Source organism: Gavialis gangeticus, unplaced genomic scaffold, assembly GCF_001723915.1.
Source record: "Gavialis gangeticus isolate Ggan-Ray unplaced genomic scaffold, GavGan_comp1, whole genome shotgun sequence".
Lineage (NCBI taxonomy): Eukaryota > Metazoa > Chordata > Crocodylia > Gavialidae > Gavialis > Gavialis gangeticus.
The window spans coordinates 18,677,578-18,694,788 of NW_017729002.1; the positions used below are offsets into that span (position 1 = coordinate 18,677,578).

Below are 17,211 nucleotides of genomic sequence, written 5' to 3' on the forward strand. Positions count from 1 at the left end.
CCAATGTCTATGAAACTAGAAACTAGAAACTATGAAATCTATGAAATTATGTCATAAAGAAGAGGGAAAGCAACTTTTCTCCCTTGCAACAGATATGTGAAATAATGGATTTAAACTGCAGCAAAGTAGATTTAGATCAGACATCATCAGGCAAGCAGTCGTTCTGTTAGAAGAGCAGGGCAGGGCAACAGGCTGCCCAGAGAAACTGTGGACTCTCCTTCATTGGAGGAAGTGGATGGGCGCTGGACAGGAAGCACTTAGGACCAGCATTACTCTGTTCCTGCTTTTGAGCAAGGGTAGGACCAGGTGACTCTTGAGGTCCCTACCACGCCTACCGTTCCAGAAGTGCATTGGCTCGTGACAACCTCTCTGGCATGCCCAGCTCACAGCAAGTCACAGTCTAAGTAAACAAGAAGGGGCCCTGAGATACCCAAGCAAATGTGCAAGTGCTTGCAGAGGAAAAACATTACCTCAAAATGAGGTGAAAATCCCCACCTGGGCAGGTAGGGTTGATGATTCCAGATGTGCTATTACTCCACAGCTGGCACTGAGATTTCTGAATCGGCAATTGCCTCTTTGAGCTAACCTGGCTGCTTCCTAAGAACACATGGGGCTCTGTTATTCTAAACCAGGGTGGACAATTATTTGGACCCATGGGCCACTTATGGAGTTTTGATGAGTGGTCATGGGCCGGCTCAGCAGCCCCCACCCTCCACCATGCAACGACTCACCAAAACTCTCTAAATGGCTTTGTTCCGCACTCGGCCTGGCGTCTGGGATGGGGCCGCAGGCAGGTGGGGAGCAGCATCTGGGAGCAGGATGGGCAGGCAGGGTTGGGGCTGGGATTGCGGGGCAGTGACAGTGTGGGGCACAGGGCAGAGCCATGATTTACTGCCCACACACACACACCCATGCATGCACTGGTTCTGTGGGTAAGGGTGTGCATGGAGCAGTTTGCAGCTCTGCCACCGCCCTGGCCGTATGTTGTCACTGCCCAGTGATCCCAGGGTCTTCATGGAGACTGGCTGGGACCTGTGCAGGCAGGCAGATGGGATGGGGCCAGGTCCAGGATCTTGGGGTGGTGACAGCATGGGGCTGGGGCCCAGGACAGAGCTGCAATCCACTCCTTGCATGCCCCTGCCCATGGAACCCATGTCCATTGCAGGGATCATGACTCTGGCCCAGGCCTGTCCCAGGGCCTTCACTGTCACCACCCTGTAATCTCAGCTTTGCCTACCCATCCTGCTCTCAAACACTGCTCCCTGCCTGCCTGCGGCCCCATCCCAGCCATCAGGCTATGCACCCTGCTCACGGGGTCCCACCTCCTGCAGTGGGTGCAGGGCGAATGGGCTGGGGTGCCCAGGCAGCAGGGCCAGGTTTGGTGCCAGTGGCAGCCAGGAGGAGCCACCAGGGCTGCCAGGAAGTGAGTCTGGTTGCTGCTTCTTTCCAGCCCCAGTGTACACTCAGGGGCAGGCCTGAAGTACCTGCCACAGGACAGACAAAATCCTTCTGCGGGCTACTCTATTTTGCCCACCTCTGTTATAAAGTGGCTTCTGGCTTGCATTGTATATGCACCTGTATCTTTTCCCTTGACATGTCTGCTTCCTATTAGCATATGTCTTAATCCAGGATAGCTCTCTCCGTTTTATCCAGGCTCAGATTGGAGCAAGCAGAAAGGATATAAATAGGTTTGGGTAATTCCTGCAACATAAGCCACAGCACCTCTCTCACTTACTTGGATACGGTTGACCAGCATTGGGTCAGCCTTGGGAACAACCACTTTTCCCTGCTGTAAGATGTAGTAGTATCAGGCAAACAGAGCTATCTCACAGTGCAGGGACAATGGTGTTTTTCAGGGCGGGAAAGGCATCCCATGCCTCTGGCTGGGGCTCAGATTGTAATGTAGCAGCTGCTGATGTGTAATGGCTGATCCTCCTTTATTTTGCGTTAGACTCTCCAGCAACTGCGTGGGAGACACTGGATCAGTTGCCTTGGCCGAAGCTCTGAAAGTGAATCACAGTCTTACAACCCTCAAGTAAGTCTCTGCTAATGAGCATTACGCCCACTGCCCTTTGCTGTTAGGTGGGTGATATAGGATGCTCCACTCAGTTCTTTGAAGAGCAGCTTGATGCAGTGGAGGATATTTTAGGGATTGCCACCTCTCTTCTTTTTGTCTCGTCTCCTGACCCAAATCCCTGGAAGTAGTAGAGAACTTTGAGAGGAAGAGGCCAAGGAGCCTTTGGATTTAATCCCTGTTGAAGAACTGCAGGTCTGAATGGGACTGTGCTGGGTATGGGGCTTTCATGTCTGTCACACAGCAGCATTCCCCACCCCCACTTTGTTGTAGAGGCTTTTCTAGGGGACCTCTCTGTCATAGAAGGTTGGTGACTTTTGAAGAGAATGGCATCAGGAAGATCAAACAACAGCATATGCTACTGATGGCTAGCAATCCTGGGAGCTAAGTAATGGCACTGGGAGCCTACATGTTCCCAGTTGCAGTCCCGCCCAGGGTAATTCCTGGGTAGATGGTTTAGTGATGTATGTGAAATGAGTTAGGGTCCTGGGCAGGTGCCTACATCACATTGACCCTTGTGGGTCACCTCCACAGGAGAGGCAAGAACTGAAAGGATCTACAGACTGAGCTCTGGCCCTCCTGATCAGGACAGGGCGTGGGAGCTGGGCCACAGGGTACAGCAAGCGTTGCTGTTGCCTGTGTTCCCCTTGGAGTGTGGTTAACAAAACCCAGCGGTTTGTCTCTGATCAGTGTGCCCCTCTGGTTCCCTTGTGAACCCATAACCCGTTCCTGCTTTACCAGCCTGGGTCCCACAGGCTTCATTGCTTTCTGGCTCTGTGGCCTTTGCCCAGTGGAAGGGGTTGGCTATTCAGCTGGTGTGGCCTCCCACCCCTCCAGGATTTCCAACAGACTTGTACTGTTACTAACAATCAGTCCCCTCCTAAACACAGACCCTTCAGGCCTATCTAATGGTGCACTGAGGTGGTCTCCCACCCTGCCATTCCTGTTGTAACTCGTTGTTTTCTCTGCTTGTGTGTTAGTCTCCAAAGCAATTCCATCAGTAACACTGGGGTCACTGCACTGACGGGAGCTCTCTGCTCTAACCAAGGCCTCATCAGCTTGAAGTAAGTCCTGATTCCCCCTCTCATACCTCTTCCTTCCACTCCCCTGCCAAGGTTCTGATTTTCTTTCTAATTAATACATTAGGCAGCAATCTGGCCCTCTGCCCAGAGCTGCAATGTGGTAATAGGACCTGAATCACATCACTGGGCTCAGCCCCTTCGTTACCTGGATGGCTGCCCTCAAGTTTCTGCACTGGTTGCAGCGGGTGTCCTGGGCATGGGAGCAGCTTCCTGGGTTCTTTATATAGTTGTGCTTCTCCTCTATCTAACTTCTTTTATTTTTCCCTTGGGAAGTGCATCAGCCTGGCTGTGCTTCTACACTCATGTTCCCAGCAGCCCAATCATTACAGCGCAAAGAAGGTGAATGCAAAACAAACAAATAAATAAATAAATGAAAGCTTCAAACATGCACAATCTGCAGCTGCAAAATTGGGTGATTAGAAGTAGAAATTGCCAGCAGTAGGTCACTGGGTCCAATGCAAAAGCGTCAGCTCACAGGCAGGATCTGAGGGAGATGTCTATGCTTCTATTTTGGGGCAAGTTGAAGGCCCATCCTCAGCTACCCCAAGCCACATGAAGATGCCCCTCCCAGTCTATATGACTTTTCTTTGGCAGCATATAATAAACGAGGAGAGAGAAGCTGTGGGCAAACTGATTCTTAGAACAGGAAGTTCAAATGGAGCCTTTCTAGGAATCATGGTCACTGCTTATCTCCCTTTCTGTGCTTGGTTGTAAATATGGGCAGGAGAGACAGGAAGTGCAGTACAGAAGAGCCAGTTGTGCTCACATGTTTCAGTGCCTGGGTAAATGTTTAACAAGCTCAGGGATGGCAGGGGGCAAGCTCAGACAGGGGCCCCGATGCCCAGGAGAGCTCTGGAGGTGGAATAAGCTAAGCTAGTAGGTTTGTCATGATGCTTTTCAGGCTACATGGCAGGTTTGGAGGCAAGACTAAGTAGCAGTGTAGATACACCCTGAAAGCCAGATGATACACCCTGAAACACCTGATGGCTGTTCAGCAAAATGAGTCTGGCATGTCTTAATCCATTTCATACTAGCCAGAAACCATCAATATATTTGGTGCTGACCCCCTTGTTTCAACTGAGAGGCCAAAGCATGAATATATCTGAGTACTGGTCCAGAGATGTGGTACAGTGATGTCACAGAATAGGAAGGACATTTGCATTACTCTTGTTCTATGGAGAAGTGGAGGGCACCAGTCCAGCAATAAGTTCCCTCCAAAAAAAAAAAAGGTGATGTTTCAGAATGACAAGAAAAAAGCCTTTGACTAAGTTGCCAAATTCTGTAAAATTCCTGTGGTGCTGGGGACAACAGAAAAATATGTGTTTTAGGTAAAATGACATTTTTTAATTATTACATTAATGAAATACAGCTTGATAGGGTGAAACTAGGAATGTTCATGTTCCTGCTGTGGTGTTATAGCTAACTCATAACATGACATCTTCCCCTCTATAGAGAAAAGGCCCTTTTAGGTTTGTCTGATAGCATATGCTCCTGCACAAATTGGACACTAATCCTTAAGATTGTTCATTGAAATTAATTGCTTGGTTATTGCTGTAGAAAGGATATTCAGGACCTCAGGGAGCTGCTTCACAATGGTTAAAGTTCTGCAGAGCCAATCCAAGTAGACTGCAAGTGCCAGAAGCTTACCATTTGTTCTGAAATGGATATCTAACAGAAGAAGGGTGATTTCATCAGCAGTCTACAAAGGCCCTTGCTAAGTTCCTAATGGTCATTCAACTTTAAATGGCAGGAATAAAAACAAAGTGCAGTGGACTTGAGGGGTTAAGACCAAAACAAACAGTGAGAATGTATATGTGTGCTGTCTGCCAGCACCTCTGAGAGCATGCCTTGGCTAATTCCAGGTAACTCAGCCCACAAACAACAGGCAACATACCAAATGTTGTAATACAGAATACTGTAAACTGTTACAGGTTCTGAGGTGCCTTTGAAAGGCTGAGGTGTTCTGTGGGCAGGGCAGCCGTGCAGCATGCTGAGATAGGCGCAGCTCGAGGCAGCAGGGGAACATACTTCTGAGTGTCTCCTACATCTGCTTTTCCAGATGCAGAATGTATTTCTCCAGCCTGGGCCCTGGTCATGCCCCATTCTCCCCAGCTGCTCCCCTTTCAGGAGAGACAGCAGCTCTGACCCTGCTGTCGTCACCCGTGCCTTGTGCCTTGCACACTGGGATGAAAAGCAGAACAGTTTGAAATCTCCTCTCTGCCTGTCCCTTCACTACACTACTCAGCCATGGAGACAGAATAGAAATCCAGGCCTATTTTGAACAGTCTCTGCCCAGAGCAGAGACCCTAAAGCAATGAGCAGGAATGTAAGCAGAGGCATAAATAATAGCTTTTTTTTCCTTTGCACCTTGGGAAGGGATCTGGGCAGGAGAAGGGGATTTGTTCCAACACCTGAGGGTGGGGTGGGGGGAGGAGAGGGTGACAAAAGGGAGCAAGTGTTGTGGTTGGGTCTGGGTCTGCAGAACCTGCTTCACCATGGCTGGGACTAGCTCTGCCCATCCTGCCTGGTTGCACCTGGGGCTGAGGTTGGCTCCATGTCCCTTCCCTGGCTGCTGCTGCCAGGGCTCCCCAGGGGCCACCATTCCTTTCAGTTGGTGCCCAGTGTTGGTGTTCCCCCTCCCTTCAGTTATGTTACTGGGCATAGAAAAGGAAAGAAAAATAGCCTTTGACTGAACAGGGAATGCCAAACCTGACTCCTCATTTGCGGCTGCACCCCGTGGATAGGATAAAACAATGGCATTGTAGTATTTTCAAGAACACGCTGGGTACAGGCAGGCTGTCTGTCATGCATGTTCGTTTCATTCCCAGAGTGGGATGGGGATCTACCTGCAGGTGTTTCTCCTGACATGGGGAGCAGCCAGGCATGGGGTGGGCACTGCCTTGCCGTGGACCATAAGGCTATTAGGGCTGATGATTCTTTTAGCTGGTGTTCATCATCCCAGCATGCACTGTGCTTCTGCCTTACCGGCCAAGCTTCGTCTAGGGGCCTTTTTGCCTCTACAAAGAGCAAAGGTCCTCGGCCAAGAATAGGCAGGGGTGTGGGGTGTTGAGGCATGACCTAGCAGGGTGAATGAAGAAGAAATGTAGAAACACCTCTGTGACCTCAGCAGCTGCTCCCCACTGAGCACTCCCCTTGCTGTCATGTCACCAGCCCCTCTGGCATTAATCCCCCATGCTGCCCCAAGGGCCAGTCCCAGCCAGCTGGTTTGCCCTGTTTGCCCTGAAGGACAGGATGGGTCTGGCAGTGAGTGTGGATTGTGCCTATTCCTTCCCCTGGAGGGAAACATCCCCTGTGACCTCTTTTTTTTCTAGTCTCCGGGAGAATTCCATCAGCAAAGAGGGAGCACCGGAGATAGCCAGCGCCCTGCGGACCAACTGCACCCTGAGGAACCTGGAGTAAGACCCTTGCTTTGAAGGATGAGTCCTGGGAATCATCTCCCACAGCTCCTTCAGGAGGGTTCAGGCAGGAGAGCCCCCCAGCGCCAAGGACAGCTGCCTTGCAAGAGCTGTCTCTAGGCAGGAGGGAAGGGCCCTGGTTCTTGGGATGCAGCTCAAACACCTGCATCTCTGGGAGCAATTGGGTGCATGGAGGTGGAGTATCAGGGAAGCCTCTTTGCCACTGTGGGACGGGGAGGAGAGTCTGCAGGAAACACTCGCTTGAGCAAAGGGAATATGTACCAGGAGCAATCCTGTGATGGCTTCAGTGTGCCTGAGACAGCTGAGATGAGCTCTTGGGTGGGCTGTTTCCACTCCAGTATGTGAGGGTCACTTTATCCACTTATAGGGAAGAGGACAGACCCTAGAACAGCATCATTACACCTCCCATCCTTTCTGTGGAAGCTCATTCAGCTCAGCGCTTCCTGGCTGTGCTTTTGAATGGTTGTGGCTTGTTAGGGAGGAGTCAGGGGCATGAGAGCTCTCCCTCACAGCACCATATCCTTGGAGATCTCCAGGGCCTTCATTAGTTTATGGTGACTGAGGCTGCATCTCTGAACAGTCCTGGAGGGGTGTGCAGGTCTAAACACAAGAAAAGAGGTTGGGGGGATCCAGCTGACATGGGGGCTAGAGGCTCTAGGGCACTGCAGTGGGCATGAACTCTCAGAGGCAGCCTCAATCCAAGAGGTGCTACAACAGTTCTGGCAGCTCAAGCCCCTGGTGTTTCCATGGGGTGTGTTCCAGCCTGAGGGCTTAGTGATTTGGCACCAACGTAACGTGTACTTGGTTTAACCATGTGATGACTTGGAGTGCCATGAAATCATAATGTCACATAAAGCACTAAGCAATGCCTTGCCATGGAGTGAAGCATATTCCTGATCCCAGCCAGTGACTAAAAAATGCCCTGAAGCAAGGGGACGAGCCCTTGAGTTAGCTCAATATATGTCAACATAGATGCTCATGTAAACACTTTGTTCCATTTTGAACCCTGGAGCTGTTTGAAGGGAGGTCCACAGGACAAGTGTATGTCATATTGTAAAGCACTGAGCAGGCCCTTGGATCTGTTTGTAGTTCTCTGCCATTTAGTTTCATCTTGCTGTCTCTTCCCTCTCCCATGTGCTCACCTCTGCTCTTGCTCTGTGGCTGGTGTAGTGGATCACTGTGTGTTTTAACACTCATTTCTCTGTACTTTGCCTCTAGCTTAGCAGCAAATCTGTTGCATGACGAAGGAGTCAAGGCCATTGCACAGGCGATGAAAGAGAACAAGGCTCTGACATCACTGCAGTGAGTTCCACCTTGACCTTGATTAATGTTCATCTCCCGGTTTTTAATTCCTTTCTATGTCCACAAAGTAAATGAACAATCCCTGCCAGGGCCTCTGCTCCTTCAGGGGGAAAGGGGCAGTGTTTCCAGCTTCATAGGCAAAATTCTAGTTTCATGGAGAGCTGTGCAGCGTCTGTCTCTAGTTTATAACTCAGATCCAGGCCAGGCTCACAGGGAGTGAGAGCTATTTGTGATGGCTTTTCAGTGGCATGTGTGAATCTGGTTTGTGAACAGGGGCTTGTACCCCAGGAATCTGTTCCCTTGATGGTGGGTTCAGCATGCCAAATCCTGCTTGGGTGCACCCTGAGCTCCTCTCACTCCTCAAGCCTGTTCTCCAGCTTTGAGCCTAGGCTTGCAAGCAGGGCAGCTGGACTGCCAACCCTCCTGTGGCTGAACACGAGAGTCACTCCCCAGCCTGCTCTGACTGGCAACTTTTACCAGTCCTTCATGCCTATTACTTTTAAAAGCTAGATAGACATATAGGCAATGATTTTCCTTCTCTTTTAGTAATTGCTTGTCAATTCTGACCCTCTGGCTAGTGACAGCAGTGTTCACAAGCCTGAGAGGAAGTGCTTTTCAGAATGAACATCACCTGCTACCATCATGCTGCCACCTCGGGTGCTTCATGGTACCTATGAATGTGCTGCACCGCAGTTCTGGGGAGGTGGCACAGGAGAATCCCGGAGTTAATGAGAAGGGCAGAAGGGATGTCTTTTGGCAGAATGCAGTTTCCTGTGTTTAAATCTCTTTGCAATACCTGGCTGAGATGCATCCCCATATGCCTGTTGTCTCTCTCTGGAACACATACCCTTGTCCCATGGGGGAAAGAATTCACTTTGCATTAACACCAAGGGAACAGAATTACATGATGTAAAGCCTCAGAATAGCAGGAGCTGGGTCATGGCAACCCAGGAGGTCTCTTCTCCCCTACATCCCCATGCCTTCATGTCTGTTTCTTTTCTTACAGCCTGCAGTGGAATTTCATCCAGGCAAGGGCTGCCGGAGCATTGGCTCAAGCCCTACAGTCCAACAAAAGCTTGACTAGCCTAGAGTAAGTGCTGGCTTCAGCAGAAGTCATCTGTGTCTCAGGCTCCTTCTGAGCCCAAGGGCTCTCTGGGGGGGTGGGGGGTGTCTTGTACAGGAGTCCTCTTGTGTACTTGAGCAGAGTTTTGAGGTAGTGGTGATGGAGCAGGCAGGACCAGCCTCCTCCCTCCACACTTCCCTAGTGCCCTATGGTCTGCAGGTCCTGAAACACATGCCCACTGCCTCCCTCAGTGCCAAGGTCTTCCTTGGCTTACTGACTGCCTGGCAGGGGAGTGTCCAGGTGCTTGGGTTGAACAGTGGGTTGGGGAAGGAAGAGGTCAAGAGGGGAGGGGGCAAGTGAATGACCATCCGTCTCCTGTGGACTCCAGCAGCTAGTGAGGGAGTTTTCCTCTGGGGTTTGTGCATCACCCCACTGCAAGGGGCTCTGTTCAGTATAGGAGCATGTCCCTGTTTTTTTGTCACTGGCTAGGGTAAAGCAACAGGGACACCCTGTTGCCATCTCCACAAGCTAGTGGGTCTCCAGCCCCTTCTTTTACAAACCCCTTCATGGTTCCAGCAGCCCATGGGTTGTAGCATAACATTGGTTTGTCCCCACCTGCGGCCCCTGCACTGCCCTTCTGCTCAAGAAAGCACCAAAAAGGGGTTTGCAGCTCAGACCACAGCTGGGCCATCACTGCCTTAAGCCCCATGGCTCTTGCTTACACGTAGTCAGAATCCTGGAGTGCTCCCTTTGCTGGCCCTTGGGCCTGTTCTGTACTTTGGCTTGGCATATGCTCCCTCGCTGTAGGTGACAGGAGGCGAGAGGAACAGATGGCACCTTGCTGTGGAGCTAACCAGTTTGGAACTGGGTCATTTTAGCAGCTGGAGGGTTCCACTGTACTTAGGCTGGGAGGTGGGGATCCTGCTGCTAGCAGCACCCCTCCCCTTGTTCCCATGTACAAACATTATTTAGCTGTCAGTGCATCTAAACTGTGTGCACCCAGTGCCACTTTCCCAAGGGCAGGTTGGGGTGCATGACAGGGACATGACATCTTTTCAACATGTGGTGGATGCGGTGCAGGAGTGAGTGGGAGAGGCCTGTTTCATGGCTCTGCTGTCTGTTATTATCCAGCATGGGACAGACATATCTTAAGCCACTGCTCATTGTGTCACGCTGGATGTAGGATCAAGCACTGCTCCTCAGTCCCCTGACAGAGCCTTTTTCCCTTGCATGTGTTCCAGGGTGGTAAGGCCATATATAGCATGAGCTGATACCTCTTTGTTTCAGCCTGCAGGAGAACGCAATTGGAGATGAAGGAATGATTGCCCTTGCCACTGCTCTGAAGGTGAACACAACCCTTACAGCGCTCTAGTAAGTGCCCATGCTGCATGTGAAGAGTACAGGCAGGAATAAGTTGTGCATGTGACCTTTATACTGGTGCACAGAAGTGAGGTTGCTGGCCCTGCTTGCCCTGCTGGGGCTGAGATAGCTCAAGCACCCAGATTTCTTTACTCCAGTGGTTCCCAAACTCTGACTGATTGTGCACCACCAATTTAAAATGATACAACCGTAAGTACCACCAGCAAATTGTTCAGTTCAACCTTAAGTTCCACCAGGAAATTTTTGTCATATAAAGTAATTATAATTAAACAATGCGTACCACTAACAGGCTGTGTGCATACCACTGGTAGTACCCATACCACAGATTGGGAACTGCTGCTTTACTCCATGGGACCCACAAATTTCAATATTTGGACTTCTGGAGGACTTGGTAGTTCGGTGGGTGCACAACGAACACTTGTGGGAGTTGTCAGATTAGCTAGTGGCTGTGGGGCTTGTAGGACCAGAGGAAGGCTGGTCTGCTGTCTGGGGAGGCCGGCGTGTAGAGAGACATTGGTGTGACCCTCCTGGGGGACTCTGCTTGACCCTTCTGCTCAAGAAAGCACAAAAGTGACAATAGTCAGTGTACTAAGGAAAGAAGGGAGAAGTGGCTGTGGGGACTGGGAGGGAAGTGGGAGATGCGCTATGGGATTGTGAATGATTCAAGAAAGCTAATGAGAAGTTCTGGGAGACCTGTGTGCTGGGTTTTCAGAGCCAGAGTGAGGCCCAAGAATGTGGGAGCATAAAGCCTCATTTCTGTCCTTAGCTGTGACTGCCCTGGTGATATGCACTTGGTAATAGTCTGCCCAGCCTGGTACTGCATGGACGCCAGGGCTCCTCTAGGCAGCTCGGTCATTGGAAACAAGTCACTTTGCACTAAGGGACATTTTCAGTTAACTACCATGCTCTGATTCAGTGCAGGGTCCTGCTGAGGGCTGATTGCCTCGGCAGTGAGTCAGCTGCACTCCTCAGGCACACAGAGCAGGAGAAGAGTCCATTAGCTTGCAGCAGTTGTGGTTCCTTCCCATGCTGGAGTCCAGCCATCCTTTCTGTTCACTATAGAGTGACTTCGCAGGGCCTGTATGTTAATGCTCATCCCTGGAGGAAGTGCCACTGTCTGTTCCACTCGGAGATAACCCCAGGACCCTCTCCGCAAGGCACTGCTCCTCAGGCTGCTGTGAAAGTGCATTAGGAGAGGAGCTTCTCTAGGCTCTCAACTCCTCAGCTCATTGCCTGTCTGGCAGGAGCCACTGGGAATGACTTGGCTTGAACTGAACTGATGACTCCACGTTCTCTTGCAGCCTGCAGGTGGCTTCAATTGGAGTGAGTGGGGCCACAGCCCTGGCCGAGGCCTTACTGGCTAACAGGAGCCTCACAACGTTAGAGTAAGTATTCTGTAGCTGCCCGCCTCCTTCAGTCTCTATGGCCTGTTTCTCCTGGGCTGTCTCCAAGGGTCTCAGTCCATCAGCTTTGTCTTCTTTCCATCCTCTGATAGTTTCAGGCTTAAGTCAGGGCAGGAACTTTTAAGGCAGAAACCTTCTCCTCTGGCATATCTAAGCCTTGGTCTGGCCGACACACAGGCCTCCTTATCCCACTGCTCCTTAATCTCTTTTCTTCAGTGATTTGGGATCCACATGTTAGCTGGCTGTCATTTGGAGCTACAGATCTTAATCTCCCTTCTTTCTTTCCCGGTGTCCAATGCAGCTTGCGAGGAAACTCTATTGGTGTGCCTGGAGCCAAAGCGATGGCCAACGCATTGAAAGTAAACCGCAGTCTCCGCATTTTGAAGTAGGTAGTGACTACATTGGGGCAGACTCCCAAGGACTATTGCATTGTGAACTCCACTTGAGCAGAAGGTTGTTAAAGGGGCAAAGTCAAGCACACAGAATGCAGGAAGTGGCAGAATTCAAGTTGCCTGGGCAGCCTTGGTCAGGATACTCAACATATTTACACATTTGTCCTTTTCTCAGTGGAACTACAGGAGACACACAATGCAGGGTTTAGACTGTGGTAACCTACCAGAATCCAATGTAAACTAATCCCAGGGAAAAACCTGAAGTAGAACTACATTAGCATCAGTTGCACTGGTTTTTAGTGTTATGAGTCTGCATTTATCACAGGGTAGCCATTTGCCCAACATGAACTCTATTGCTGGCTCTCCTGCTTTCAGGGTAGTGTGCAGTGATCAAGCCAATGCAGAGAGAATAAGTGGCCACCTGTCCATCCCACCTTCCACAAATTTACAAAGCCAATGTAAATGATTGTGACGTTAATGTGTCACATTTTGGCTGTCTTGTTCATCTGCATAATGATGTCATCTTAATATTAGCACATAGATATTTTTTTCCATGGGATCTCTGCCTTATTCAATATATAGAACTTTCCCTGACTTTCCCTGGATCTTTTTTGAGGGTGCTGAAACTCTCTCAAAAAAAAAGAAAGAAAGAGAAAACTTCAGATGGATGGAAATTTCATTCCAAATGGTCAAAGTAGGGAAAAGTTAGAAGCAAATTCAGAAAAAAGTCTTACTTTGGGAAGTGTCAGGCAGCCTTAGCTAGGACCACTGCTCTTTACAATCACACACCAAGGGCATGTCATATATATGTGGGTGTAACTAGGTATTTACATTCATGTAAAAAAATAAGAGGCCTCCAACATAGAGCCTGACAGTCATGAACCACATTCAAATCTGGTGTCAAATTATCCTAGGAAAATGAGGGGCAAAACCACTGTCTGTCTACTCTAAATTCTGGACTCATGGAGAGTCCAGCCCCCAATCCCCAAAATGTTTCCAAATGTATTTTGTTCCTGTAACTAAGCAGTGACTTTCTCCTCTCCTGCTGGCTTCCTCTGCCATGACTGTTAGTGAAGGGACAATCTATCACAAGAGAACAACTGTGATGTTACTATCACTGGATTGTGAGATCACTGTGACTAACCCTGTATTAGGAGGGTGACACAGTCCAGTGAGAGAGGAAGCCAGGTCTGAAGGAGAAGATCCACATTCAATGACAAATCTGCAGAAGGAATGGGGGCAGCGGATACTGCATCTGATGACTTCAGAGTAAGCCCAGGTGTTTTTTGGCTTGATCCAGGTGTTTTGTGAGGAAACATTGGCTTGGTCCAAGTGTTTTTTGAGGAAATAAAAAGATTCCTAGTTTGTCAGGATGCAGTTTCCAGTCCAAGGCATAAGCCCAGAGGCCAGGCATTGTATTAAAGTCTGTCAGTCTCTTGGGGTACACATACATGAAGCAGCATTTACACCAACACACTCACACAGTCTCACCCTCACACCCCAACAACATGCTTATGCTCCCATGTATGTATTGCTATGCATGATCACACATACACATGCTCACATACATAGGATCACACTCATGCACGTGCACAATCATACATACACTTACAAACATAGACATGTGTATCCATGTACACGTGCGCACACACACACACACACACAGACTTGCACAGAGTTTACTACCAAGGCTACCCTGGGAGGGAGTCTCATGAGTCCCAGGCGTTGCTTTCTGACCATTCTTTGCCTCCTCTTCCTCCAGCCTGCAAGAGAATGCTTTAGGCATGGATGGAGCTATCTGCATTGCCACAGCACTGAAAGGGAACCATGGGCTGACTTATGTCAAGTAAGTGATAGCAGAGGGGCCAGCTAGCTGGTAAGGAAGCTGGGAGGTAGAGGAGACATGAGCAGTGGTCATGGGGAATGATTATGTCCTCACCTACTCTTGGTACCCAACCTGTAGCGCCCCGCTGTGAGCAGTGTGACGTGTCAGCTGGGAGCAACACTCCTTCACCCAAGCCCTAACAGTATAACAGGCCTTAGCTGCCTCTGTACACTGGGATGCGCCAACGTCTCTAGGACATCTGAGCTACTGGTCCCAGCTGGTGCCCCAAAACTCTGCCAAACAAACATAATGAATATTGGTCTCAAGCACTTGGAACCCTCCCAAAAGCCAAACACCCTTTGTAAGACCCATCAGTCTGTGCTGCACCACCCCTCAGCTCCTCCTGCTCTTACCTTGTCTCCCACCTTGTTGCCAGGAGTGTGGCACTGTTGACTCTGGTCCAAGGGAGATGCTGAGCTTTGGACTTCAGCAGCCAGTAAGTTCCAGTCTGTTTGAGGTTCAGGTCAGCTCCCATAATTGCCTTGGAATTGTGGTCAGGTGCTGATGGCACTCAGTCTGGCCCTGGCTCTGGCACTAGGTAGGGCAGGGTGGGAGAAAAGTGGAACTGGGCTTCCTAAATGGGCACTTGGCATTTACCAGAGGAGGTGGCCTTCCTGGAAAGTCTTATTCAGGCCTGACATGGTTTCAGCCTAGCGGAGCAGCCTGATTTTGGGGGAGGAGCCTTCCTCTCTGGGGCTGGCTTGTATGTTAAGAGCACCTCTGAGGCAGCAGTGGCCTGTGGGGCAGGAGATCAGCTTTCTGAGAACTCCCTGCTAGGGCAGCAGCCTGCAGGACAAGGGCCCCACTGACATCTTGGCTTGGCAGCAGGATGTGCACACGACCAGTCCCCAGGGCCTCTCCAGACTGCTCCACCCACCCACAATCCAGTACATTATCATAGCAGTGGCCCCAAATTTGGAGCAGACGAAGGGCACCTGGGCTGCAGGGGCTGTAGACTTAGAGTGATTAAGAGAAGGCTGTCTGGCCTGGAGTTGGGAACTAGACTGGAGGAGCTGGTGCGGGCTGGGGAAAATGTATGTCTCCCTTCTCCACCTCCAGTTCAGTGCTTGGCAGCAGTATTGGTGCTCATGGAGCCTTTGAAGCCATATAGTCCTTAGAGCCCTGGGTGGGAAGGCTGGGTTGAGGCAGGAGGGTGGGGAGTTGCAGTGGCCTGGCAGTGGGAGAGAGAGATCGGGGCAGGAGCAGAGCAGGGGGCAGTGACAGGGAGGTGGGAGCAGAGCATTCTCCTGAGCTCCCACTGGGCCCTGGTGCCTGTAAAGAGTTCACTGCTGGTTCTGCTGTTGTAGGCTCTGGTCAGGGCTTGCGGGTGTGGGGAGTTTGCTGAGCTGTGTGTACATGTCCATCCATTTTCCTCTCCAGCCTGCAGGGGAACCGAATTGGCCAGTCAGGAGCCAAGGTGATTGCTGACGCCATCCGAACAAATTCACCCAACTGTGTCGTGGAGATGTGACCACTGGCTGGAGCAAGGGTGCAGGGAGGCCTGGGGCCCAGGCAGAGACTCACTTGAGTGTGACTGGGTCACCCTTCCTGGGCACAGTGCATGGTTCCTGTGCATCTGCACGGGGCCTTAACCCACATGTCTGATAGATGGCTGCAGAGCCCACCTGGCTCTGGGGTGCTGTGTGATGGCCTGGGTGGAGGTGCACTCCAGCTGTGGCTGTGGCTGTGGCTGTGGAAGCTGCAGAAGGATCCAGATGGGTGGTATGAAGGGACCATCCTAGAATGTGTCTTTCTTAGCCCCACAGGAGTGACCCCCACCTCCACCCAGGCCCTGGAATGAGCTTCGGGGCAGCAGCAACAATCAGAACACCTCTGCACAGGAGGGGTGCTGTGCATGGACCTGAATGGGGACCAGGACCAACAATTCATTGACCCTATAACGAAGTTCCCTCTGTCCCATGATAGCAAACTTTCCTCTGACCTCCTCCATGCAGGCTGCTGTGAGAGTGTCTGTGCTTCACAGACACAGAGTTGCCTCCACAGACTTACAGCTTTGTCCAGGGTCTGTGCAGGGGAAGGCCTGAGGTCATGGGCAGCGAAGGCAATTCTGTGTTGCTGCAGAAGAAGACATTATCGTAGCACAGCCTTCAGGACAGGGCTGGCAGTGCCAGACACGGCGTACCTGGAGCGTGGAGGTTCTCTGCCTCCTGACACCACGCAAGGCAAGGAGAGACACAGCCGAGCAGAAGATGGGACTTGTTCATAGCATCGTGGTTGCTGCACAGAATGCTCTGGTGAGAGGAGACCCATCACTCCTGTTGCCCAGCCCAGCAGCTTGGTGCATTTAACTCCTGGTCACCTCATGTGGATGGACCAGGCCTATATCGGCTCTGAAAATGTGCTGCTTTCCCTGAAGCAGTTGCCAAAACTGAGTCCTGCTGCAGAGGGTCTCTGACAGGACGCCTCTTTCTTCCAGAAGCTTGTACTGATCACAGAGTGACTTAGGACTGTAAATGTCACCAGGCAGGGGCCCTGCATTGCTACAGACACCTTGGAGGCTGTTGAATTAGTAAACAGCAATGATGGGTGTCTTGCACCTACTGGTCACTTGGTTTTCAGTGTGGGAAGGAGTGTGGGTGGATGATGCGCAGCTCAGGGTAGAAGTTATAGCTGCATTTCTGAAGAAGCAGAGATGCAGCTCTCCAGCAAGGGGGGAAAGAGCAAGGTAGGATGTGAAGGGGGCTGGTGACTGCTAGGGAGCAAAGAGCAGCGTAGGCAGGTGGTTCCAGCCCATTTTAAGTCTGCACGGGTGGATCCTGCTTCTGGCAGTTCCTAGTGGAAAAGTTCTGCCACTCAAGCAGGAGTCTCTAAGCCAGACTGAGTCGGTGCCCATTGGCTGGTTTCTCTTCCTGGGAAGGGTGTTCATGCATTACAGGCTGGGCTCCTGGGTGCTGTTCTGCCTCTGGTGCTGCTGTGCGGCATCGTCTCAGGCCAGTCAATGGGACCTTTGTGTTCTCAGCTTCCCGCTGCCTTGGTGAATTGGTGGGAGGGTGGATCCTGTGAGGGGAGGCGCTGGAGGAGGGGACAGCGTTAACAGCAGGTCATGTTTGCACTTGTTGTGCTGAGTTGATGCTGATTGGCAAACAACAGAGTGAAGGGTTGAAGGGGCATGCTCAAGGACTGCCCGCTTGCAAGTCTGTCATATCCCCTGGCCTGCCTCTCCTCACTATGG

General features: G+C 50.9%; 1 protein-coding gene across 1 annotated transcript in view; it reads left to right on the top strand.

Annotated features, from left to right (window-relative positions):
* NLRC3 (NLR family CARD domain containing 3) overlaps positions 1 to 16,572 on the top strand; it is a 66,701-nt gene extending 50,129 nt beyond the window's left edge. The window contains exons 9-18 of the mRNA XM_019507565.1: positions 1,952 to 2,035; positions 3,055 to 3,138; positions 6,489 to 6,572; positions 7,812 to 7,895; positions 8,902 to 8,985; positions 10,246 to 10,329; positions 11,640 to 11,723; positions 12,043 to 12,126; positions 13,896 to 13,979; positions 15,399 to 16,572. Of these exons, the coding sequence (XP_019363110.1) occupies positions 1,952 to 2,035; positions 3,055 to 3,138; positions 6,489 to 6,572; positions 7,812 to 7,895; positions 8,902 to 8,985; positions 10,246 to 10,329; positions 11,640 to 11,723; positions 12,043 to 12,126; positions 13,896 to 13,979; positions 15,399 to 15,489 (847 nt within the window). The 3' untranslated portion in view covers positions 15,490 to 16,572. The remainder of the gene's footprint in view (positions 1 to 1,951; positions 2,036 to 3,054; positions 3,139 to 6,488; positions 6,573 to 7,811; positions 7,896 to 8,901; positions 8,986 to 10,245; positions 10,330 to 11,639; positions 11,724 to 12,042; positions 12,127 to 13,895; positions 13,980 to 15,398) is intronic.
* The last annotated feature ends 639 nt before the right edge of the window (positions 16,573 to 17,211 follow it).